Genomic DNA, 26,485 nt, shown 5'->3' with positions numbered 1-26,485 from the left:
TACTTCATGAAGCACCTGGAGGGCACATTTTCTCTGGCCAGGACAAAGGTTGGAACTTTTGCAGTGATTCACTGCAGTGATTCTCCAAATATCTGCATACCCGCATCTTGAGTTTTTTTTTAAAAAAATGCCGAAGTTTCCAGCGGAACTCTTGTGGTGGCCATCTTGGATGCCTCTAAATCTCGCAACAAAGCATCAAGTCTGAGCAATGGAGGCAGAAATCCTGGGACTAACAGGTCTGTATGTGAACCTCACTGAAGTCCTGGGATTTCCTCCCACCCCTGTTTAAAACCCATGATTTAGTGCTGTCTGGAAGCGCCCTTAGATAAATCATTCTCTCAAGGTTTTCTTTCTATAATGCCTTTATCAAAACTTACAGTTGCAAGTCCAGCTGAAGCCAGCTTGTGTTTTCTGTGACTCCCATCTTTTCATCTAGGAGAGACTCTATCCTCATCTGAGCTAATCTGCTTCTGCTGAGATCCTGCTGGTAATTTCTTTTTCTTTGGCATCGTCCTACTTCTTTCTGCTAATTATTCAGCTGATTGTTTCTGACTATCTTGGTTTATTTAATGTAGTTATTATTGAATAGGGAGGTAACAGAGCAAGACAATTATGCTGCCATCATCTGGAATGGCAAACCTCTGCCTTATATACGTACTTGGATCACATGATTTTAATGTTTTTATGAGGTGTATTAATTCTTATATTTAATGTTTTAAATGTCTTTAAATGATGAATTGCCCCACTGATTTTATACTTTGTGATGGTGTTGATTGTAATTTGGTGTATGTTTGAAAGGCATTGAATTTTGCCACTATTTCTGTGTAAACTGCTTTGAGTATCCTCCCCCCCCCCCCGCCAGGAGTGAGAAAAGCGGTATATAAATTATTAAATACTGTAAATAAATACATAAATGAGTCTACATTGACCATATCATGAAATTTGAGGCTGCATTATATGGCAGCGTAAATGGGAACTTGGTCCAAATTTCAAAGGAATTTTCCAAGGTAGAGGACCAAAATCTCAGTATAGGTTCAAACCCTTGCACATGTTCTTTGAATCTGGATTAAAATCAGAAGCATATTCACTATCAGAGTGACACGAAAGCAGAGGTCCCCATCCCTTCCATGATCAAACTTTTATTTTGTCTTGTGTTGCCTCTGTTGTTCATTTGTTCAGTTGCTTCTGACTCTTCGTGACCTCATGGACCATCCCACGCCAGAGCTCCCTGTTGGCCGTCACCTCCCCCAGCTCCTTGAGAGTCAAGTCAGTCACTTTGAGGATCCCATCCATCCATCTTGCCCTTGGTCGGCCCCTCTTTCTTTTTCCTTCCATTTTCCCCAGCATAATTGTCTTCTCTAAGCTTTCCTTTCTTCTCATAATGTGGCCAAAGTACTTCATCTTTGCCTCTACTATCCTTCCCTCCATACTTTATTTCCTGAAGTATGGACTGGTTGGATCTTCTCACAGTCCAAGGCACTGTCAGAACTTCCTTCCAACACCACAGTTCAAAAGCATCTATCTTCCTTCGCTCAGCCTTCCCTATGGTCCAGCTCTCACATCTGTAGGTTACTATGGGAATACCATTGCTTTGACTATGTGAATCTTCGTTGCCAGTGTGATGTCTCTACTCTTCACTATTTTATCAAGATTAGACATTGCTCTCCTCCCAAGAAGTAAGCATTTTCTGATTTCCTGTCTGCAGTCTGCATCTGCAGTAATCTTTGCACCTAGAAATACAAAGTCGATCACAGTCTCCACGTTTTCTCCCTCTATTTCCCAGTTATCCATCAATCCGGTTGCCATAATCTTGATTTTTTAAAATGTTTTACTGCAACCCTGCTTTTGCACTTTCTTCTTTCACCTTGATTAGAAGACTCCTCAGCTCCTCCTCGCTTTCAGTCATTGAATATTGTCTCTAATATTGTATAATACTGTGTTGCCTCTAATATTGTATAAATCTACAGTTGGTGTATAAAGGGAACAAAAAAATGTCTTTCCTGATAGCTATTTGAGGAGACTCACAAACAAGCATTTAAGGTCTCTGCATTTCTGCCCTAGAACACCAGTTTGAAATAATATTGTGAATCAGTTTTGCCCAAACAATGTACTTGAATTATCTTGTTGTCCTGACAATTTTCCCTCAGTTTTTGACTGATGGGTAAGTGTGGCTTTCAATTTAAAACATTTCTGTGTTTGAAATGTAGCGTGAAGCAAATTTCAAGGATTACAGTAAAACTTTGATTTCATTTGAATCATAAACAAAACCATGTATATCAGGAATTTACTGGACAAATCTGCTAAATAAGAACGAGGAAGCATTCTCAAAATATTTAATTACTATCCACAGATTTGCATTGTTTTCCATAATATGTTATAGCTGTTTAAGAAGTTTCAAATAGCAAGGTTTCCTCTGCTAGACACACAAGAAAAACTAGACAAATTACACAGAGGTACATCTTTTCAGACCTTTTCTTTTTCTAGAAAACAACAACAATGGTTAGCAATTCAACTTCTCCACTTGATATCCTTGTGTGGACCAATCTGGGAATTGTATCTGTGTTTTCTCTTTTAGGAAATGGATTAGTCATCATTGGACTGGGATATCAAGGGCTTCAAAAGAGAAATATATTGCCTCATGATTTGCTCTTGATAGGTTTGAGCACCTCCAGATTAATGTTGCAGATGCTGGATTCAGCAAACTATCTTCTGTATTTCATCTCAGAGACCTACATGGGTACTTATACACAGGATGTTGTACATATTTCCTGGAACTTTTTCAACATGATCAGCCTGTGGTCTGCAACCTGGCTAAGTGTTTTCTACTGTGTGAAGGTCACTAACTTTGCTAACTACCTCTTCCTCTGGCTAAAGCCAAGGATCAACATGCTTGTACCCAGGCTGCTCGGGATGTCAATAATCATTTCCAGTATCTTATTTGTTCCTTCAGTCATGGATTACTTTGAACAGAAAGAGTGGGACAGTCTAACTAGAAACTTGCCAGTGAGTGCCAACCAAAGTGAAGAATATAAAAATGGATTCATTGTTCTTCTTGATATGCACCTGCTTTATGTTTCCATAACTTTCTGCATAAGTGTGATTGCATCCACTCTTTTGCTTGTCTCACTGTGGAAGCACATTAGGAATCTGAAGAAGAGTGGTCTAGGTGGCAAAGATCTCTGCACTCAGGTCCATATGAATGTCATTATACTGTTGCTGTCTTATATCTTCTTCTATCTTTTATATTTCACTGGTTTCATATTTTTGGAAGCTGATCGTTTCAGATTTGGAAGTCCTGAAATGCTAGTTATTTACATCCTGACAACTTCATTTCCTTGTGTTCACTGCATTATGTTAATACTGACTAATCCCAAACTAAAAAAAATGGCTGGTCATGTTCTGGATATCACACGAAGAGCTTCCTAAAGAGGAAAAAGAAAAGCAGATATGCACTTTTTGTGTTTGTGTCCAGATGTGTTCATGCTTGTGTGTCCTCAAGAATAAATTTCCGGAATGGGAATACTATCAAAAAAGGAAAAAAAAAGAATGTCAACAATGCCTTTTTTGCAAAGTTGCATTTTTGTGATAAAGCAAAAAAAAAAAAAAAAAAGATTCAAAATCTAATGCAAGAAAATTTTAAAACTAAAATGGATCTAGATCTCTGTTTCTATTTGAACCCCTATGTACACAAATTAAGCATTCTAATTTTAAATAGTTACAGTATATGCTTCTAAAGGGAAGAACATCTTATGCCCTAAAGTGAAAGAATAAACAATCACCAATAAGACAAAACTGGGTAGTTAAGATTAGCCAGTATGATAAAGGAGAGGATGGCAGAAAATTTCACAAATGTTTTGAAACCCTTTGTGACATTTATATACAACATATAAAAATAAGACACATGCAGAAGCTTGTGGGGTTTGAAGATTGAAGACAGCAGCTATGTAAAATAGGGTAGAAATCAAAATTTTTAAATTCTACTTAACAGTAAGACTTAGGCACCATCTATATGGTCATATAATGCAGTTTCATAATGGAGGTTAACTGCATTGATTTCCATTGTTTGAGTCCATGGTGCCATTTAGTGCAGTTCAATGCATTAAACCTGCATTATGAAACTACATTGCATGGCAGTGTAGATGGGCCATTAATGTGTTTATAAAAATGTCTTTGAGTTGGTAGGTGGGAAGTTAATTTTAATAGTTTTTCTAAGTTTTGAAGTTGATTTTAGCACTTAAATACAATTTTAGCTACTTTTTCATTTGTTCTTTTTGTTTATAATAGGCTGATTGGTGACTTGGAGGGGGTTTCTTCTTTCCTTTTTCTGTTTTCAACTTCTTTTTAGTATAATTGAAAATGTTAGGTATAAAGGATAAGGTTGTAAAGTTGTGAACTTGTATTTCTCTGTATGTTTATGCTTGTACATTTGAAAGCAAATTGCTTTATTTGCATCTTTTTTAGGCAAACCACAATAAATCTCTAGCTTGTCTTCAACCTGGTGATGATTTCTCTATCCTGACTGTTTGTAAGTCAGAGCAGGGAACACTAGCCAAATACACACATACACAGAGACTTTCGATAGCATAGGGTTAACACCTCTATGGAGTTTGTTTTGCTGCCTTTGCTCCTTTTTGTCCCTGTGATAATTGAATTTTGAAAAATTTGGCTAATGTAAACAAGGATTAGTGATAAAGATTCAGTTGAGAAACATTTTCCCCATGATAACGCTTTCAGGAGTGAATTTCCCTTCCTAGAGATAGATTTATCTCAATTTTAGATCTGTAGCTGAGATCCGGGCTTGCCTACACACCCCAACACACATGCACTCTGTTTCCAAGGCAAGGGGGCAATAACAACAACAACAACAACAACAACAACAACAACTTTATTTTATACCCTGCCACTATCTCCCCGAAGAGACTCGGGGCAGCTTACAAGGGGACAAGCCTGAAATACAGAGCAAAACATATACAATAAAATAAAATGAAAACAAATTAAAATCACAACATCATAAAGCAAGTTTGGTTGCACATGGAAGCAGGCTTTCATGTTGAGAAGATTTTCGTGTGGGGAGGGGGTTTCCCGTTTTGTGCTCCTGAAGAAATGGAAGACACAAAAGAAACGGTAGAAATAGTAGGAACAAATTCCGTGCACAACTCTAATCTCTAGAAGTGTGGCTTCTCACTATGCATTATGTACAAAGCAGGAATTTCTGCTTGCAGTAAGACTGGGAGATTTGAGGAGCCATGCACTCAGGCATTATCCAGATTATTGCCTGAAAGGATTGGGAGATTTCCTAACAAATCACAGAACTTAAAGGGGTATTATCACTCCTACCACCCCCAAAACCACTGATCATAGTGCTGAGTAATTTCAGCTACCACAAAATCATGGTTCGGAAGACTAGTACATCTAACTACTCCAGAAGGCCAAATCAGGACACTTTAGATGGCAAAAGCAGAGGTTTTTATTCTTCCTGGGCAAAAAAGATGTCAGATGAGTCTGTGCTTCCAAACACTGACACACCATAATTCATAATACAGAGTATTTTTGTTTCATCCAACTGCCATTCAAGAAACCTGCACCAGCTCCTGACTGGTTGAAAACAGTCCAGCTAGCATTCGTGCTCCAGTTGGATGAAAAATCAGTGGAGCGGCTTGCTGATTGGTTCTTGGGAAATTCAATAAACTGTCATTGGAGTGTCCAGCTGTTTAATGGTCCACCTCTGAGAGAGGTGCTTTGGAAAGGAATATGGTGTGGCAATATGCAAAAGAGTCTGTGATGGGCTTAATGGGTTAGTTCTGGTGGGCACAATAGAATGTCTAGTCTACACAATGGATACTTTGGGTGATAACCATTTCAGTGGGTGAAGCTGGTTTGAGGCATGGGTGCCAGTTGCTTTTCCACATATAACTTTGATCTCATCGGTGGGGCAGTAAACACTCTGATGTACACCCATTGAAAATTTCTCCTCTGTCTCCTAGCCCATTGTGAGGAGATTATGGAAATTGAGGCTGAGGTCTTGGGTTCAACTGGACAATATTCCAGAGGTGATGATTAATGTTTGATGAAGAGGTGAAGACAGTGGTGCATTTGTGATTCACAGCTCAGCCTAAAACATTTTAATGAGAGAAAATGAAAGCTTGTTGACAGATAAGACAAAATGTATTGAAACGCAGGGAGATTATGTTATAAACTGATGTATTTGTCTTCTCTGAAAGTTGATTAAAATAAATTCCACAGGCAGAGAGTAGGTAATTTTGACTCACCCTTATTTATTGGATGAGCAGGTTCCATGTTTCAAATACCTGGGAGTAGTTCTGCACTCTAGCAGTAGCAGAAAAGTCCAGGGAGACTACGTGGCTGAGCAAAGAAGTTCAACTTCTTTGCTCATTCTAAAATATCTCAAGTTAAGAGGAGTCCACTTCATACATGAAACTCTCAAACTAATTTAAGCCAAACCTGTAGCACAACTCCTGTATGGAGCCCAGCTAGACCACTTCTCCAATTTTGCCCCACTAGTACTTGTACAATCAAAATGTCTAAGACTGGCACTGCAAGTACCAAAGTGTGTCTCTAATGCCATGCTGCGGCTAGAGACAGATTTCTTGAAAGTGAACACCAAGGTGTGGCAACATACTCACAAGTCAGTAAAGTTTATTGATTAGTTCACAGAGTTCTGTTTTGTACTTTTCTGTAATTATTCCTATATAACAGTAAAAGGCAAAAAACAAGAAAATACATAAATAGACACCAATCACTGTCCTAAAACTTCTGTAATAGTGAACATACATTAAAACACAATTAAAACTTGATTAAGTTAAAAGTTAAGTTAAGGCATCATACTCAACTACTGGCTGAGATTATCCCTTTCTCCCCTTGGTCTTTTCCTATTTACTATGAGGGTTGACTTCCAGTCCACACCAAAACAGGCAGTAGCAACTAAAATCTCAACTCTGGGCTTTTCTCCAGGGTTGCTACCAATAATAATAATAATAATAATAATAATAATAATAATAATAATAATAATAATATAATTTTTATTTCTCCCCCACCTCTCCTCACAACATGAGGTGGGTTACAACACTGCTAAAATGCATAATCAAAACACGTAATCATTTAAAACTACTCCATAGAATACACATATTAATATTAAAATATATTTCCACAAAATATACATCAAAACACACAAACAAAAATCAAAAATCATTATTAAAATTGTCTGGGTATGGAATACGATCAAGCCTAAGCACTCATTTCAGACACAGAAAGTCGACTGGATCTAGCTAGCGCCCCAACATTTATAATCAGTGAAGCCAGTAGATACCCCACTTCTCCTATGGCATACTTAACAAATCTAGAGATTCCCAACCATCGGAGGGTCTTGACCCTGGCATGAGGTCATGTCCTTCCATCAGCTGTACTTGAGGGTCAATATTGGAAGACCCCCTACCCAGAGAGACTCTGCTCCTGGGACTCTGGACAGAGAGAAACAACTGAATATGTGCTCCTCCAGTGCCTGTTTTACAGAGACATTCAAATTAGATTTATCTCTTTATTGCTATACAAACACCCGGGCGCTCAGGACAATTTTACACCACCCCGTTGCTTTCAGATACCAACTCTGTTATAACATATAGAGCATTCTAACTTATAAGAAAATTGCAACTGGAGATATTTAGTGCTCCCATGCCCTAGTCCCCTAGACCCAGGCCCGTAGCAAGGATTTCGATTGGGGGGGGGGGGGGGGTGGCTGAATTTTTTTCAGGGGAGGTTTGGGGGGGGCTGAGTTTTTTTGGGGGGCTGAGTCTGAGTGAAAGAGGGTCTAGCCTAGCAAACCTTTTGTATCATTACTCCAATACCCCCATGTATATGGGATATATTGAGTATGGTGATCAGATCATGATATGAATGAACATAACAGTTTAAATAATGTACCAGTAAGGCCTTTTCGCGAACCACCTTGAGAATTTCGGGGGGGGGGTGAAGCCCCTAAAGCCCCCCCTGGCTACATGCCTGCCTAGACCTGTGCCTGACTGTATCCCTCCCTCCTTACACTCCCTCATATTTTTGTTGCTACTTCACAACTGTAATTTTGCTATTGTTATGAATCATCATATAAATATCTGATATGCAGGAAGTATTTTAATTCACTGGCCCAAATTTGGCACAAATACCTGATACACCCAAATTTGAATCTTGGTGGAGTTGGGGGGGGGGGGGTTGATTTTGCCATTTGGGAGTTGTTGCTGGGATTTATAGTTCACCTAAAACAAAGAGCATTCTGAACCACAAATGATGGAATTGAACCAAACTTGGCATACAGAACTCCCATGATCAACAGAAAATACTGGAAGGTTTGGTGGGCACTTTGAGTTTTGGAGTTGTAGTTGACCTACATGTAGAGAGCACTATTGACTCAAACAATGGAACTGGACCAAACTTGGCACAAATATTCAACATACCCAAATGTGAACACTGGTGGAGTTTGGGGGAAAATACACCTTGACATTTAGGAGTTGTAGTTGCTGGGATTTATAGTTCACCTAAAATCAAAGAACCCCGTGATTACCACCAATGATAGAATTGGGCCAAACTTCCCACACAGAACCCCCATGACCAACAGAAAATACTGCTTTCTGATAGCCCTTGACAACGCCCCCTCTCGACGCCCCCAGGGGTCCCAACTTCCAGGTTGAGAAAAGCTGCTCTAAATAGTATTTTGTATCTTAGTCTTGTAATATATTTCTGTATTTTAGCCTTTAGTATAGATTCTAATGATTTGAATCTATAATGATTTTTGTTAGTTTTATAAGTTCATATTGAGATTGTTTTATTCCCTGTTTTTGATTTGATTTGTCATTTGGCTGTCTTTGGCACTGAATGTTTGCCACTTTGCCATTTTGTTGGAAACCGCCCTGAGTCCCCTCGGGGAGATAGGGCGGGTTACAAATAAAGTATTATTTATTTATTTATTTATTTATTTATTTAATGAGGCTGTACCCCACTCTCCTTAGGCTGCTCTATAACTGTAATAAAGATCTGTTTGTTTTATGTTTGGATGAGTTATTCAGTGAACATAGACTGTGTTTTAATGACCACCCTGGCATAAAAAAGGAATACAGCAACCAACGATAACTAATTAAAGCTATTCATCACAACCTGTTTTTTCTTAAGATGAATGATACAAGTCTATAAATAAATGAAATTATTTACCTGGAAAAATGATTATTTCATATTAGCCACATAATAACAGGTTACATAATTAGTAACACAATATTCCTGGGTTTTGCATTGAGCTCTGTAGCATGATTTGACTGTTTCAAATGAAGTAAACAGCAGTGTTCTTTAACAGACATCAGGCAGAGAATAGGACTAGATACTTCCTTTCCGTGAATTTCCACAGGAAGCAAAGCAGCAGTAATTGTTAACAATATGTTCATAGCTGAAATCCTTTTTTTGATCATTTTTGAAATTGTGTCCTTTATTGGTATTTTGGGAAATGGATTCATTATAGTTGTGAATGGACACCAATGGTTCCAAAGCAGGAAGATGACCCCTTCTGATTTCCTCTTGACCAGCCTGAGTGCCTCCAGATTTATCATGCAGTTGGGTCTTCTGATAAACTACATTGTGTACTTCAGTCTAGATGTCCATTTTGTCTCAGATGATGTCATGTTCTTTTCCTGGATGTTTTTCAACATGACCAGCCACTGGTGTGCCACATGGCTGAGTGTTTTCTATTGTGTAAAGGTCACCAACTTTGCCAACCCCTTCTTCCTCTGGCTGAAAGCAAGGATCAATATGCTTGCACCCAGGCTGCTTGGACTGTCCATAGCTGTTTTCGTGGTCTTTTGTCTTCCTTCACTTGTTGATTATTTTGGACACACAAAGTGGTGCAATCTGACAGAAACTCTGCCGGTGAATGCTAGCCAAAGAGAGAGTTGTGTCACTGCTGCCATTATTTTTCTTCCAATTCAGTTTTCTTTTTATGTCATAAATTTGTGCCCAAGCACAATTGCAATCATTCTTTTGCTTGTCTCTCTGTGGAGACACACAAGAAATCTCAAGAAAAGCGATGTTGGTGTTCAGGACCTCAGCACTCAGGTTCACATTAAAGTCATGGCCTTTTTGCTGTTCTGGTTTTTCTTGTACTTTGTAGAGTTCATTACTTTGACAGTATATACTGACCGTGTTATTCATATTGGGAAAGTTCAAGGACTGCTTCTTGGCATCTTGATGTCTGCTTTTCCTTCTGCACACTCTATTATATTGATAATAAACAATCCTAAACTGAAAGAAATGTATGCTTACGTCATTAAAAAATGTTTGCTCATCATAGACATCAGGCACAGAACATGGAAAAAAGGGCCTTCCGTACCAGACAGGAAAAGACATTCCCTCCCCATTTAAGTGTGTGTATATAATTGTGCATGTATTAATATGTATGGACAGTAGATAACCAGAACTGAATAACTACGTATTAAAAATCATTGGGAACATTGGGACTTCCACAAATCCTAATCATCTTGAAATTACACATATATAAGATGGAAATCTGATGTAAGTTACATTGGTAGATATTGTTTCTGTTTTGTACTGTCAAGTCATTTCCAACTTGCAATGACCGTAAGGCAAGCCTATCATGAATGTTTTTTTTTTTACAAGCCTTGTTCTGAGAGAGTTTGCCATTGCCTCTTAAGAGTGAGACTTGCCCAAGGTCAGCCAATGAGTGTCCATGGCAGAGTGGGGATTTGAACCCTGATCTCCCAAAGTCCTAATCCAACAAATAATGCATCTGTAAACCTATTCATACATGACAGGTGGACCTAAAATTTAGAACATAATGTACAGATGGATGTATGGGGAAAAGGTAGGGTAAAGATATGCAATTTAGTTTGTATGATAATTTAAAAGAAAATATGTATAAGGTGATGTATAGGATGCTATTTAACCTCAAATAGGATGTTGAATGTTTCTAATCAATGTTGAGGTTGTCATGATAAGGAAATATCTTTTTTTCGCATATGAACTTCCAATAGGGTAAAAGTTGTTGATCTATTATATATCTATTGATATATTAATGCAGACATTTAAAAGCTTTTGCATTATTGATAAAGAATTGAATATAAAGGATGGAATATTTCTTCGATACATGATGACATCAACAATAATATTGTTTGTCCAAATTTGGAAATGAAGAGAACCATTGATGATGAAGAATGCACTGATGAGGTTGTTTGCTTTGCCCAGGTTGCTAAATTGATGTGATCTTCAAAAGATTTTGAAATTGAAGAGTTTCTGAAAGTCTGGAAACAATTTATGTACATTTTGAGCAATAGGAAATCTAATTTAATAATATTAATTATTTGCTATCTCTGAAATGGTAGATTAATATATTTTAATTGTTGTATTTTGCATTACATTTAGAGTGGGGGGGGGGCGCAGAGTTTTTTGTGCCTTAGTTAGGTTGTGTTTATTGTAATAGTTTAGCATGATAGTACAGAAATGTTAAGGTTTTAGTTTAGTTTAGGTCTGACTATATATTTATATTATCAATGTATAGTTTTTCTTCTTCTTTCGGAATGTTGATTATACTGTTGTGAATTAGATAATATAAAATCTCTTAAAATGTCATGATAAAGTGGTTGTAATTAATTTTTGGAATCTATGGTAGAAGAATGATCTGCCACCTGTAAATAACTGTTGGCATCTTAAGTGTGAAAATTGTGAAGTAAAAGGTTTTTGGGATTTCAACACTGATAGATAATTAGAATATAAAATGGTTTAGAACTCATTTAAAAACTTGGGGAGGGGGTGCTGGTGTTTCATTTCTAAAGTGTTTCTAAAGTATAATTAGAAAAAATAGTTACTATAATGAGAATAATGAAATTTTGTTAGTATTTTGTTATTCTGGGAAATGTAGTTTAGAGCAGGGCCTTTTGAATTGTTTGGCATAGTGCTACTCCCTTCTCAAACTACGTTTCACAGAGTTGTGTGGTGTTCTCAGAAAACACTGCTCCCTCTTTTCCCCATTCCTAATACCGGGACTCCTTTATTTTACAGAGGATAGACAAGGCACTAAGTAGGCCTTTGGCTTTGCTTTCAGCTTTGTTTCCTTGCACTGAATAAGAAACTGACTTTGGGAGCCTTCCGAGATTTACAAAACTAAAACTAAAAAGTATAGCATAAGTTTTGATTCTTAAACTTTTGGTGTGGGCCGTGCCCATGTATCGGATATTGCCTCATAAGTACAAATTTAACAAATTTGATCCGAATTACAAGGCAAACAAAAAATGCACACCTCTAATAAGTATAGAAGGTGCACATGGTTGAGAAATAGGAAGTTTTTTTCAGATGTGGTAATTCATGGGGATAGCGGAATTTAAGCGAAAAATAGGAAAAGAAATCTTGTAGTAATAGGTGCTCTGAGAGCAATTCCAAAATGGATTTGCACATGATGTAATGAGATTTCTATAAATAGGAGCAGCATACTAAATTACAAAAAGTGACACTACAGCAAGTAGCCTTCTACCCAATGCCATCTCATTGCTTCCTTGATTTTCAGATGGAATCTGAATAATTGGTGGTCCAAAAATCCATTCAATAGCATCTGGTAAACTCTGAAACTAGAGCATCATAATTTAATAATCTGAAACTGATAGGAATAGGGTGTTAGCAGCTGGTGTGAAATGCCCAAGCACTGATTTTTAAAATATATAATAAAGTATTGGATGTTACTTCAGTGTCCATATAAAACCTACACAGTGAATCTTTGTTTGAGGATTATCCCACCCTCAAGAGTTCAGGAAATTCCTCTCTGGGGTGAGTAAAAGGTGACTCACCTGGTGAATTCTGAAAGAAATAATATACAAATTTTGCTATAGATGCACATAGCAACCTTAATAAAAGATACATATATAAATTGAGGAGGGAGCCTAGCTGTTGCTGGTCTGTTGTGGCAAAGACTTTATATAAAAGGAAGGATGCCACTTTATCTCATTCTGCCTTTATGTCCTTTAGGAAACTATAAATTCTTTGCGGTGGGAGTGCTGTGTTCGACAACAGTTGCAGTCCTTTTCTGAGGAAAATAACAAGTGCCTTAGCAAGTCTGTGGCTCTTTCTTTCTCTTTGTCTTTGGATTGCCACTGTCATCTCCTTCTCCTATGGAGGAAAAATCCACCAATAGTGTCATTTATTTGTGAGGAAGAAAATTAGCATCTTCATGAAACCCCTGCAACCAGGGCCGTAGCCAGAAAAAAAATTCGGGAGGGGTTGAAATTTGGGGGGGGGGGGGTTGAAAATTTCGTAGGGGAGTGGGGGGTTTGAAACTTGCCTCTTAGCTCACGCTGAAGCAAAGAGCACAGCAGAGGGCAAAGCAGCCTTCCATAGCCTGCAGCTCCGCCCCTGTCAACCACCTCCACCAAGTCTGGCCTCCTTAATGAGAACATTCAACACACACACACACAACTTGGTTGCTTCACTACATTGGCTATTACTGCAAGTAATGACAGTGTGAATTAATTGTCAATATTTGCCTGAGATAGTGCTTGCAGTTCTGGAGGGACTCTTTATTTTTTGCATCTCATAGACTTAGCATGGGGATTTGGTTAACCAGTTAAAATTCATGAGTAAACCAGGTTTTTCAAAAAATCTGAAACATTTCGGCGGCGGGGGGGGGGGGGGGGGAGAGGGGGTTGAACCCCTAACCCTCCCCCCCCTCGCTACAGGCCTGCCTGCAACAATTTCATGTTGAAGTAATGTTTGTCCCTCACAAGGGAGATTTTTCCAGTTCCTCCTTTTGAAATTTTTCCATTTCTTCCGCTCATTCTTGTTGAGCAATGATGCCTTGCATTCTTATAATATCTAAAGCCACTGCCATAGTCTCACTTCTCCAAAATCTTCCTGCATGTTGAATTCTTAAGAAGAGTGGTGTACAGAAGTTATTGATTATGTGGCTATAAGATGATCAAATCTTATAGCCAGAAGAGACCATACAACTGAGACATCAAACTACAACAACTACTGTTTGCATACAGAACAGTCCCTCATGATAAGTGGAAATCCCCATGGGTAACAAACAGTTTTCTTCCGAAGGAATAGTTGTGACAGGCATCAAACTTTTTCTCCAGGCCATGGTTTTGTAACATAAATCTTGGAAAACTTTAATCCTTTTCCTCCCATGCATAGTGTCTCCTATCATTGATGTATTTTAACAAACTTTATTTCTTGTAGTAGCTTCAAAATTTTATGGAAACAGCTTTTGGGAAGTCCCTTTTACTTCTCCTGGTTCCAAGTCTATGTACTCGGTCTATATCAGGAATGGGTAAACTTTTTTTGCCTTGGGGCCGTTTGCTAGGCCTGGCCAGGACGGTCAGGCTGGGAGGGAGGGCTGGGCCAGGAGGGAGTGCGAGGTAGGTCTGGGAGGAGGCAGGGCTGGGATGGAACAGGGTGATGGAGGGCCAGTGCCGGGGCAGATCACCCTCTGGCTTTCTTGCCAGCATAAGGATGGTGCTGCTCGCCCCATTCTTATGCTGGGAGGAGGGTGAGGCTTTGGAGTTCCATTGGCCCCTGCCTGCCTCTCCTTTCTGCCAGCATCAGGATGCCGTGCCTCATCCTGACGCCGGGAGAAGGGAGAGTCAGGCAATGGGCAAGGGGGCTTTAAAGCTCCCTCGACCCCTGCCTGCCTCCTTCCCCAGGTGAGGCTTCTCCCAGCATCAGGACGGGGCTGCTTCAGAGGGCTCCCAGCTGCTGCATGGCATCTTCTCTTGTCTTTTTGGCATAAAAATATGGTGGGCTGCTGCTTCCTTTTGCCCAAAAGACGGGGAAAAATTGGAGGGCCAGGCATAAGAAGGCAGTGTCCAGCCCAAGGGTCCTTAGTTTGCCCATGCCTGGTCCATATCAATAATTTGCCAGTCCACATCCATTTTTAAAGTTTTCAGTTATCAAAACATATATTGGGAAGTCCCTTTTACTTCTCCTGATTCCAATTTGATGTACTCAGTCTATATCAATCATTTGCCAGTCCACGCCCATTTTTAAAGTTTTAAGACAAGAATAAATTCTGTTTCTCGGGACCTCTGAGTCCTTTTCTTCTATTCCCCACAATCTTAGATTATTTCTTTTATTATAATCCTTGAGTTGCACAATCTGTTATTTTTATTTTGTGTTCCAATATTTTTTGTAATGCTTTTAGTAGTTTCTTCCAATCCAGAGATCTTGTCTGTTACCTCTTGAATTTCTTGTTTAAGTTTTTGAGATTCCTCTTGAGTGTTTTGTATCATATGTATCATTGGAAGTTTCCTCAGAATAGTGGCACCTAATTATGACAGACTCACTGTTTTAAAAAATTATACAGCACAGTGCAACTGAATTGAAAATTGTTTTTAAAACTCTAATTACGCTCTCTTCTTCTCCCTATTCCTAAGCAGGTTGAAGGTTCTTGGGTAGATATTTAATTTTTATAAAGGAAAATAACAGACCCCCCCCCCTTCTCTCTTTTCCTGACTTCTTTATCTCACAGAGTGCAAAGAGTTCAGTAAAGTGTCAGAGGAAAAGGCAGTTGAGGTTTTGCCAGTAAGTAAACCTAGTAAGGACAGCCGCTTTGTATCAGTTGTTCGCTTTCAACATAGCACCACAGGGAAGATTTCTTTCTCTGGTGGAAATTCTTACGGCTAGATTATCCATTGATGAGCTATTCAGAATCAGAGAACATATAATCTAGTAACCACCCATTGATGAGCTATTCAGAATCAGAGAACATATAATCTAGTAACCACCTACAGACCCACCAAGAAAATCCAACAAATACTACGTTCAGCAAAGGACAAGAGGGATCCTCTCACCTCTGCAGGTGTCTACTGTATTCCATGCAGCTGTGGACAAGTCTACATAGGGACCACCAAACACAGCAATGCCCAAACACGAATCAAGGAACATGAAAGGCACTGCAGGTAATTCAACCAGAGAAATCAGCTATAGCAGAGCACCTGATGAACCAACCTGGACACAGCAACCTGGACACAGCATATTATTTGAGAACACAGAAATGCTGGACCACTCTCACAACCACCATGTCAGACTACACAGAGAAGCCATTGAAATCCACAAGCATTTGGACTATTTCAACAGAAAGGAAGAAACAATGAAAATGAACAAAATCTGGCTACCAGTATTAACAATAATAATAATAATAATAATAATAATAATAATAATAATAATAATACTCAAAAATTACAACAGCAAAACAACAGAGAGTAAACAATCAGGCACATCAAATCACCTCTCAACAAGATTCCCCCAGGCACTTCCAAGCCATTAAATGCTAATCAAAGTGGTCTGTTGAAACATTCACACCTAGCTCCAGCAGACAAAAGTCCTTTGTCCCACCCTGGTCATTCCACAGATATATAAACCCATTTTCCTAGTTCCAACAGACCTCACTACCTCTGAGGATGCTTGCCATAGATGCAGGCGAAACGTCAGGAGAAAATGCCTCTAGAACATGGCCATATAGCCTGGAAAAACCTACAACAACCTATAATCTAGTAACTTTGTGGATTTCTGAGATTTAGCCGAAACTTTAAAGAGGCCAGTCAAGGTGATGCATTGTAAAGTCTGGACTAAAATCGGGGGCACAGTTGCTGTCCCTATGACACTGTAGAAGCAACTCCACCTAGGAAGGGCTCCCTGCCCCTTCCATGATCAAGCTTTTATGTTTCTCCATCCATTTGTGTGTATTGTCTTTTATGCTGTAGAAATGTATACTATTGTGTTATCTAATGGGAGAAAAATGTTCCAAGGGCAAGGAGCTTTACATTAAATGTCCTGGCATAAAAATGTGGGAACTTCATCACTGACAATTCATTGGGCCATTAATAACAGATTCTTCCTACAATTTGCATTGTTTTCCATAGTATTTTCACTGTTCTAGCTATTTAAGAAGCTCAAAATAACAGGGTTTCCTGTGTTGGACACCAGACAGAAACCAGGAAAATCACATACAGATACATCCTCTCAGAGCTTTTCTTTCTCTAGTCAGTATCAAGAATGGATTGCAACTCAACTTCTTCATTTTATATCCTTATGTGGAGCATCACAATAATTGGAGATATCGTTGCCCTTTTAGCAAATGGATTCATCACCGTTGTTCAAGGTCACCAATGGCTTCAAAAAAGAAAGATTTTGCCTTGTGATTTCCTCTTAATTAATTTAAGCACCTCTAGATTTATGATGCAGCTTTCGAGTTTTGTGGGCCATATTCTATATTCCATCTCCACAGAGAGAAATCGGCTTTCTTATAAAAATGCATATGTAAGGATTCTCTGGACTTTTATGAATTTGGCCAGCCTCTGGTCTGCCACATGGCTAAGTGTTTTCTACTGTGTGAAGGTTGCTAACTTTACCAACTACCTCTTCCTCTGGCTGAAGCCAAGGATCAACATGCTTGTGCCCAGGCTGCTTGGATTGTCAATAGTCATTTCCAGTATCTTCTGTGTTCCTTCGGTCATTGAATATCTTGGACAAAAAGGGGGTAGCAACTTTACTGTAATCTTGCCGGTGAATGTTAGCCAAAATGAGCCTTATAAAAAACGTTTATTTCATATACAGATGACTTATACTTCCATAAATGTTTGCATAAGTATAATTGCATCCACTCTTTTGCTTGCCTCATTATGGAAGCACACAAGGAATCTGAAAAAAAGTGGTCTAGGTGGTAAAGACCTTAGCACTCAGGTTCACATGAATGTCATAATAGTGGTGCTCTCTTATGTTTTTTTTTACCTTGTATTTTTTAGTGCTTTAATAATTGCAATAATGAATGTTTTGAAGCCTTGTTGTCCTGAATTTTTAATACTTGATATTTTGGCAACTTCATTTCCTTCCACACACTCCATTATATTAATATTGACTAATCCCAAACTGAAAGAAATGGCTGCTCGCATTCTGAATATTAGATAAAGTGCTTCTTTAAAAAAAGAGAACAGGACAGCAGATATGTGTCCAGCTAATGGTCTCAGCTAATGAACTAATAATGTTGTTGAGCCATAATACTGCCCCCCCCCTTAAGATGTATTTCTCTGTATGTTTATGCTTGTAAGTATATTTTGAAGCAAATTGCTTTATTTGCATCCTTTTTAGCCAAACCATAATAAATCTCTGTGGCTTGTCTTCAGCCTGGTGAGTTGACATCTCTATCCTGATTTCCATACACTTGCCAGGCATAGATCCTCTTCTCTGTGGTCCTACTTATCCACTACAATAAGATCTCAGCTAATGAGCAAAAATATCTGTGCAGAATAGAAGGAATGCATCCATAAAATTAAAACTGCCTGGCTTCAGATAGTGTCATCTTGGGATTATACTAAAAATCTATGTTGATAACAAGCATAAAACAAAACTGGGAGTCACAGCCTGGACAAATGTATATTTGTCTACTAATGTGTGAAAAACCAAGAACCACTTAGAGTTGGCTCTAAAGCCAACTCCTTGCCTAGGGAAGCCAGAATCAGTCCCTCCCTGTTGTCCTTCAGGCTACAGGCTAAAACCTTTCTATTCAGACAGGCTTTTAATAATGAAGATGTTTAAGATCTCATCAGAGCATGCTTTTTAACTTTGAATGTGTTTTAATTGTGAAGTTTTTAGTGCTGTTCTGTTTTAATGTTTGCTTAATTGTGTATTTTATATTGTATAGTAATGCTTTTATGTGAAGGCACTTTTAGTGCCCTTTGAGAAAAAGCGGGGTTAAATAAATCTAAAAAGAAGAAGTCGTAGAAGAAGAATGAATTCATATCTGAAATAATCCTGCACAGAATTTATGAAAACTTCAATCCTGTATTTCATTTTAGCCTTCCGAAACTGGCAGCTACTGTCATCGACACAATGTCTCACTGCCACCAGCCATGATTGATGGAGATCAGCATTTTGAAATACACTGGACTATTGATTATATATTGGGAAATTTTAACACTTTGTAAAGTGGAAACACTTCTCAGCACAAGAACAAGAATGGATGGCTTCTTAAGATGTTCTGCCTCAAGTACTGCTAATAAAAATCCATGCCAAATATTCAGAAAAAATGGCTCCTGTTTAGAAAGCTGGGAGGGGGCAGGATTTGTTTGGAGGGGGCAGAATGTCAAGAGAATATATTCTGCCATGGGTTTTTGTTTGAGGTACAATATGTCACAATATAATTGTCAATCCTACTGTTTTTCTTGTGTGCATCGGCGTATGTATTTGCATATATGTCTCATCATTCCACTTTAATTGCCAGACCAAGATGCAGAAATCCATAATATACTGTGCCAAGGGACCCATCCGCTGAGCGAGTTGCTGAACTTTGTGGTCAGCCACTTCCTGTATCACTGGACTGCCCCAGGTCAGCTTCATGTGGTCCCTAAACTCCTTGGGGATTGAACCAACTTCAAACTGGAAGCCCACAGTAGCACAGGTCTGGAGAGCAGGCTGAAAGACCACCTTAGCATTCTCATTCAGGAATTCTGCTACCAGGGAGGTGATATAATAGTCACATTGGCACATAAAAGCGTCTAGCAGCCGGGCCTCCCAAGAGAACTTGTCAGGGAGCGCTAGCAATGTTTTCCAGTGCCGGGCTGCTTGGCCGGTGTGCCCTTGTGCATCCTACAGGGCGCCACTTTTAAAGTTTGCTGCTGGTGGTGCAATGACTGTAAATCCATGGTGAAAAAAAGGTGTGGGTTTGTGAGAGGAGACCAACCTTTTTACCCTAGCTCTGGAACATCTCTTTCACCTAGCATTGCACCAGAGTCCAATGATCCAATAAAAGAATGTTTAAAAAGAGTGTTTAAAATTAACTGCTTTGAGTGTTGCTTTGTTTGAGAGGCGGGGCTTCCTGTGTTTAAAAATTAACTGCTTTGAGTGTTGCTTTGTTTGAGAGGTGGGGCTTCCTGTGTTTAAAAATTAACTGCTTTGAGTGTTGCTTTGTTTGAGAGGTGGGGCTTCCCATGTTTAAAAATTAACTGCTTTGAGTGTTGCTTTGTTTGAGAGGTGGGGCTTCCTGTGTTTAAAATTTGCTGCTTTGGGTGTTGCTTTGTTTGAGAGGTGGGGCTTCCTGTTCTGCTTCCTGGTAACCCTATATAAACCAGGGCCTGAAGTCAAGGGGCAGTTGGGCTCCCACAGAAGTTGAGGAAGCAGAATCCATTTTGTCCCCTTCTGCTTCAGGATAAGCTTTGTCTTAGAGGGCACTAGAAATTTGAGTGAGTGTTTAAAATTAACTGCTTTGAGAGTTGCTTTGTTTGAGAAGCGGGGCTTCCTGTGTTTAAAAATTAACTGCTTTGAGTGTTGCTTTGTTTGAGAGGCGGGGCTTCCTGTGTTTAAAAATTAACTGCTTTGAGTGTTGCTTTGTTTGAGAGGCGGAGCTTCCTGTGTTTAAAATTTGCTGCTTTGGGTGTTGCTTTGTTTGAGAGGCGGGGCTTCCTGTTCTGCTTCCTGGTTACCCTATATAAACCAGGGCCTGAAGTCAAGGAGCAGTTGGGCTACCACAGAAGTTGAGGAAGCAGAATCCATTTTGTTCCCTTCTGCTTCAGGATAAGCTTTGTCTTGTCTCATTCTCTCAGTAACCTACACTTTCACCCCTGCATTCAGACAACAACATAAAACACACACCAAGAGGAGGTAATTAGCAACCTCCAGATGGAACAAACACGAAATCTTCCTGTCGCATGCACAAGCTGTGGCATGTTCAGCTTTTTCACACTACAATTACTCAATTACCTTTGCCCCAAGTGTAAACAGATCACTCACAAGGAACACAGGATCCGACAACTCGAGGACCGTATTAAGACCCTTAAGGGCATTCAGGAACTCGAGCCGTTCTTAGACACCACACAGCATGCTGTCCTAGATACGCAGCATGCTGTCCTAGACATGCAGTGATCTCCTCTTGAGCCTACCCATAATGTTGATGTGATATGTCACATCAACATTATGGGGAGGTTCAAGAGGAGATCACCTCAGATGTGGACAACCCTCAGGCTTGGAGGAATGTCACCCTTAGAAAGAGACACAGGATCCGGAAGGCTCCTCAGAATACTTCTGCTCAGCTGCAGTTACACAATACATTCCAAATTCTCACACAGCTTTCACTTGACCAAGAAACACAACACATTGAGGAAGACCAGAATGGCTTAGATACTGATCAGTGGCTTGTCCTTGATCAGTGTGTGGGGGATAGCCTTGATTGGGACAACACTTCACAACATTCACACTTACACAATCATGCAGGTGTACCATCTCCAACCATAGACCAGGTGCAACAGGAACACATACAGGAGAATGCTAGGCTCTTGGACGAATCTCAATGGATTGTCCTTGATGAATGCACTGGGGATGTCGAGGAGGAGGACAACACTTTACACCTACACAATTCACACCAACAGGATCACTTTTCTGGGGACCTACACACTACATTGCGCAAAAGGGGCCCTGCCAATCCTGAAAGTAAACAGGTCTTGGTAGTAGGCGACTCCCTCCTTAGAGGAAAGGAAGCCGTCATTTCCAGACCGGATGGGATGGCTCAAGAAATATGCTGCCTACCGGGGGCAAAAATACACCATATCACTCAGAGGCTCACCAGTCTCCTCAAGCCCCATCACCGTCCTCCCCTCATGTTGATTCATGTAGGAACCAATGATACTGCTAGGCATACTTTTCAAAAGATCACAAATGATTTTCGAGCTCTAGGAACAAAGCTAAAGCAATGTAATGTACAGGTGGTCTTTTCATCCCTCCTCCCAGTCATAAAACACGGTCCTACAAGGGCCAGAAAAATAGTACAGGTCAATAACTGGCTTAGAAAATGGTGTCAGGAGGAACGTTTTGGCTTCCTTGACCATGGCCTGCTTTTCCAGGAGGATGGCCTACTGGCAAGGGATGGGGTGCATCTCACACAAGTAGGAAAACACCTTTTTGCTCACAGACTCGCAAACCTCATTAGGCGCACTTTAAACTAGGCCCACCGGGGGAGGGGGACAACAGCCTTGCGAACACTACTTTACCCACAATGTCAGGAAACTGCCAGAAGGCTAAACGGAGGGCTGCACAAACACAAAAAGGACCAAGTACCGAAAGCACAATAATCCCAATTAAACAGCTCAGGGGAAGATCTCAGGGGCTCACATGTCTTTATACTAATGCACAGAGAATGGGAAATAAACATGACGAACTCCAACTTTTAGCACAACACCACAAATATGATATCATAGGCATCACTGAAACCTGGTGGGATGACTCCTATCGCTGGAATGTAGACATCGAGGGCTATAACCTCTTTCACAGAAACCGAACAAAGGGGAGAGGAGGCGGAGTAGCCTTATATGTCAAAAACTCTTATGCTGCAGAAGAAATACATGACAGCAATCCGGGAAACCAGCTTGAAAGCATCTGGATAAGAATCAAGGGAACTGGGACTCAAAAAGATCTTGTTGTAGGAGTCTACTACAGACCTCCAAGCCAGGAGGAAGAACTTGATGAAGTCTTCTGCCAACAGTTGACCAAGCAGGCACAGAGAAGAGATGTAGTAGTCATGGGCAATTTCAACTATCCCGATATTTGCTGGAAAACAAACTCGGCCAAGAGTACAAAGTCCAACAAATTCCTCGCTTGCCTTGCAGACAATTTCATGGTCCAGAAGGTAGAAGAGGCAACAAGGGAATTGGCTACTCTTGATCTCATCCTAACAAATGCGGAGGACCTGATCGATGCGGTCGAAGTGGTAGGATCCTTAGGGGCAAGTGACCATGTGCTCCTGCAATTTCAGGTACAAAGGAAGGCCGAACCTAAGACAAGTCAAACCCGCATTTTGGACTTTAGGAGAGCCAAAAAATGAAGGAAACACTGAGCAGCATTCCGTGGACACAGATACTAAAAGACAAGGGAGTTACGGATGGATGGGAATTTCTCAAGAGTGAAATACTCAAGGCGCAACTGCAAACCGTGCCAACAAAGAGAAAAAATAGGACAAGTGCAAAGAAGCCAGAATGGATGTCCAAAGAACTTCTAACTGTGCTAAGACACAAAAGAGACATGTACAAGAAGTGGAAAAAGGGAGAAATCACCAAAGAAGAATTCAAACAAATAGCCAACACCTGTAGGGAAAAGGTCCGCAAGGCTAAAGCAAAAAACGAGCTCAGACTTGCCAGGGACATTAAAAACAATAAAAAGGGCTTCTATTCTTATGTCAGTAGAAAAAGGAAAAACAAGGAGGCGATAGGACCTCTTCGAGGAGGCAATGCTGACAGGGGATAGGGAAAAGGCAGAACTACTTAATGCCTTCTTTGCCTCGGTCTTCTCACAAAAAGAGAGTCTTCAACCTCAGCAAGATGGAGTGGATGAGGGATTAGAGGACATCCAACCCCAAATTGGGAAAGAAGTCGTCCAGGAATACCTGGCCGCTCTTAATGAGTTCAAGTCCCCAGGGCCAGATCAACTACACCCCAGAGTATTGAAGGAACTAGCGGAAGTCATTTCGGAACCATTGGCAACCATCTTTGAGAGTTCTTGGAGAACGGGAGAAGTTCCAGCAGATTGGAGGAGGGCCAATGTGGTCCCAATCTTCAAGAAGGGAAAAAAGGATGACCCAAACAACTACCGTCCGGTCAGCCTCACGTCAATACCGGGCAAGATTCTGGAAAAGATTGTTAAGGAAGCGGTCTGCAAACACTTAGAAACAAATGCAGTCATCGCTAATAGTCAACATGGATTTATCAAAAACAAGTCATGCCAGACTAATCTGATCTCTTTCTTCGATAGAGCAACAAGCTGGGTAGATGCGGGGAATGCCGTGGATGTAGCGTACCTGGATTTCAGTAAGGCCTTCGATAAGGTCCCCCATGACCTTCTGGCAAGGAAACTAGTCCAATGTGGGCTAGGCAAAACTACGGTGAGGTGGATCTGTAATTGGTTAAGTGGACGAACACAGAGAGTGCTCACTAATGCTTCCTCTTCATCTTGGAAAGAAGTGACAAGTGGAGTGCCGCAGGGTTCCGTCCTGGGCCCGGTCCTGTTCAACATCTTTATTAACGACTTAGATGAAGGGCTAGAAGGCATGATCATCAAGTTTGCAGAAGACACCAAATTGGGAGGGATAGCCAATAGTCCAGAGGACAGGAGCAGAATTCAAAACGATCTTGACAGATTAGAGAGATGGGCCAAAACTAACAAAATGAAGTTCAACAGTGACAAATGCAAGATACTCCACTTTTGCAGAAAAAATGAAATGCAAAGATACAGAATGGGTGATGCCTGGCTCGAGAGCAGTACGTGTGAAAAAGATCTTGGAGTCCTCGTGGACAACAAGTTAAACATGAGCCAACAATGTGATGTGGCGGCAAAAAAAGCCAATGGGATTTTGGCCTGCATCAATAGGAGCATAGTGTCTAGATCTAAGGAAGTAATGCTACCCCTCTATTCTGCTTTGGTTAGACCACATCTGGAATATTGTGTCCAATTCTGGGCACCACAATTCAAGAGAGATATTGACAAGCTGGAATGTGTCCAGAGGAGGGCGACTAAAATGATCAAGGGTCTGGAGAACAAGCCCTATGAGGAGCGATTTAAAGAGCTGGGCATGTTTAGCCTGAAGAAGAGAAGGCTGAGAGGAGATATGATAGCCATGTATAAATATGTGAGAGGAAGCCACAGGGAGGAAGAAGCAAGCTTGTTTTCTGCTTCCTTGGAGACTAGGACGCGGAACAATGGCTTCAAACTACAAGAGAGGAGATTCCATCTGAACATTAGGAAGAACTTCCTGACTGTGAGAGCTGTTCAGCAGTCGAACTCTCTGCCCCGGAGTGTGGTGGAGGATCCTTCTTTGGAAGCTTTTAAGCAGAGGCTGGATGGCCATTTGTCAGGGGTGATTTGAATGCAATATTCCTGCTTCTTGGCAGGGGGTTGGACTGGATGGCCCATGAGGTCTCTTCCAACTCTTTGATTCTATGATTCTATGATTCTATGAATGCAATATTCCTGCTTCTTGGCAGGGGGTTGGACTGGATGGCCCATGAGGTCTCTTCCAACTCTTTGATTCTATGATTCTATGATTCTATGAATGTTTATTAAAGAAAGCATATAGAAAGGGGAAAAGGACAAAACCAAAATGACAGTCAGGGTATAAAATGCAATACGCAAAAGAAGTAGCAGTAATCCAAAAATGCCAGATTAAACACCGAAACCAAGGAATCTAAAATCACAGAATCAATCCAAAGGTATATTATCCATGAACATGAAAACAGGAATTTCTCCAAGGTAACTTCTCCAAAGGTACATAGGCATAAACAGGAATATGAAACAGAAATCTTGACAATATGGAAACCATGAACTTGAAATCATGAACAGGAGACCATTCCCATTAGCAACACTGTCTCCTCTGAAAGGCCTGAAACCAAAACTGCTTAATTTAAGCCTACCCAGGCACCCATGACCTCATGTCTAACACATCTGGATTTCAAGGTCTTATCATGAATCCTCCGAGAATATCTAGTTTGCCTGCTTTTCACACCCTACATTCTTAGGTCTAATCTACACTCCCTTGAAAACTCCTCGGCTTCCCAAAGTCTTTTCTCAAGGGAACTTTCAATTTTCCCCATTGCATGGGAACCAGGTGAAGAATTCAAAACATTAGCCTTGTCTGCCTGCAATTCCCCCCGAACTCTCACAGACTCCTTGTTTTGGAACCCATCATCCCCCTCATCCTCTGAATATTCAGAAAAATCCTCTGGTACATGCCAGACTACAACATAAACTTCTTTTTAAAATATTGGCCATTCTACTGAGTCAAAGGCTTTAAAATATCTAGTGATATTATTCCAGTTTTTACCTCTTTTTCTTTTGTATAATGAATTATGTTTAATAACCTTCGTATAAAGTCTGCCATTTGTCTTCTTTTTATAAATACATTGTGGTCCTTTATAATATATTTTCCTATAAACTCATTCAGTCTTTTCACAATAACCGCTGTAAATATGTTCACATATTGGTTTATTAATAAAATTGGTCTGTATGAATCAATTTCTGATTTATTTTTTCCTGGTATTACAATCAAAATTATTGTAGAGTTTGGCCGGGATGGTGGGATCTCCCCTCCTTCTAGAATGCTATTGAATAGTTTCTCCAGCTTTTTAGTTAAAAATGTTCAAACTTTTTGTAAAAATCTATACCTAAATCATCTTATCCAGGTGTTTTCCCCAAATTCAAATTCTTTATTACTTCTTCTACCTCTCCTTTCATAAAGTTTTGTTCTAATCTTTCTATGTCATCCTCCTGCAGTTTAATATTTAGATTTTTCTCAATATAGTTTTTTACCCCCCATAATATGTTAGCATATTCAAAATAGTCTCTTTTTAGGTAAATTAAATTAATCTGAACCTTTTCCAAATCACCTCCTTCTAATTGTTTTTTAACACTAATATTTCATTCATACATTTTTATCTCTATTAATAATAAAAGCTCGCTT

At 39.9% G+C, this 26,485-nt stretch overlaps 3 protein-coding genes across 3 annotated transcripts; all 3 read left to right on the top strand.

Annotated features, from left to right (window-relative positions):
• Nucleotides 1-2,496: 2,496 nt before the first annotated feature.
• LOC132766491 (taste receptor type 2 member 10-like) lies at nt 2,497-3,426 on the top strand. Its single transcript, XM_067465572.1, has one exon. It carries the CDS (start codon nt 2,497-2,499, stop codon nt 3,424-3,426), a length of 930 nt encoding a protein of 309 aa, XP_067321673.1.
• A 6,009-nt stretch (nt 3,427-9,435) lies between these two features.
• Nucleotides 9,436-10,413, top strand: LOC132765427 (taste receptor type 2 member 116-like). Its single transcript, XM_060759715.2, has one exon. It carries the CDS (start codon nt 9,436-9,438, stop codon nt 10,411-10,413), a length of 978 nt encoding a protein of 325 aa, XP_060615698.2.
• Nucleotides 10,414-17,049: 6,636 nt separating this feature from the next.
• LOC132766492 (taste receptor type 2 member 8-like) lies at nt 17,050-17,961 on the top strand. Its single transcript, XM_060760847.2, has one exon. The coding sequence runs from the start codon at nt 17,050-17,052 to the stop codon at nt 17,959-17,961; it is 912 nt and encodes a 303-aa protein (XP_060616830.2).
• The last annotated feature ends 8,524 nt before the right edge of the window (nt 17,962-26,485 follow it).

The sequence above is a fragment of the Anolis sagrei genome, chromosome 2 (genome assembly GCF_037176765.1).
Source record: "Anolis sagrei isolate rAnoSag1 chromosome 2, rAnoSag1.mat, whole genome shotgun sequence".
NCBI lineage: Eukaryota > Metazoa > Chordata > Lepidosauria > Squamata > Dactyloidae > Anolis > Anolis sagrei.
Note: the sequence above shows the minus strand (reverse complement) of the source record. Positions and strands in the feature narration are given on the sequence as shown.

Bases quoted from the DNA above. Each gene is read 5' to 3' on its own strand.
- LOC132766491 (XM_067465572.1), top strand. From the start codon at position 2,497: ATGGTTAGCAATTCAACTTCTCCACTTGATATCCTTGTGTGGACCAAT.
- LOC132765427 (XM_060759715.2), top strand. From the start codon at position 9,436: ATGTTCATAGCTGAAATCCTTTTTTTGATCATTTTTGAAATTGTGTCC.
- LOC132766492 (XM_060760847.2), top strand. From the start codon at position 17,050: ATGGATTGCAACTCAACTTCTTCATTTTATATCCTTATGTGGAGCATC.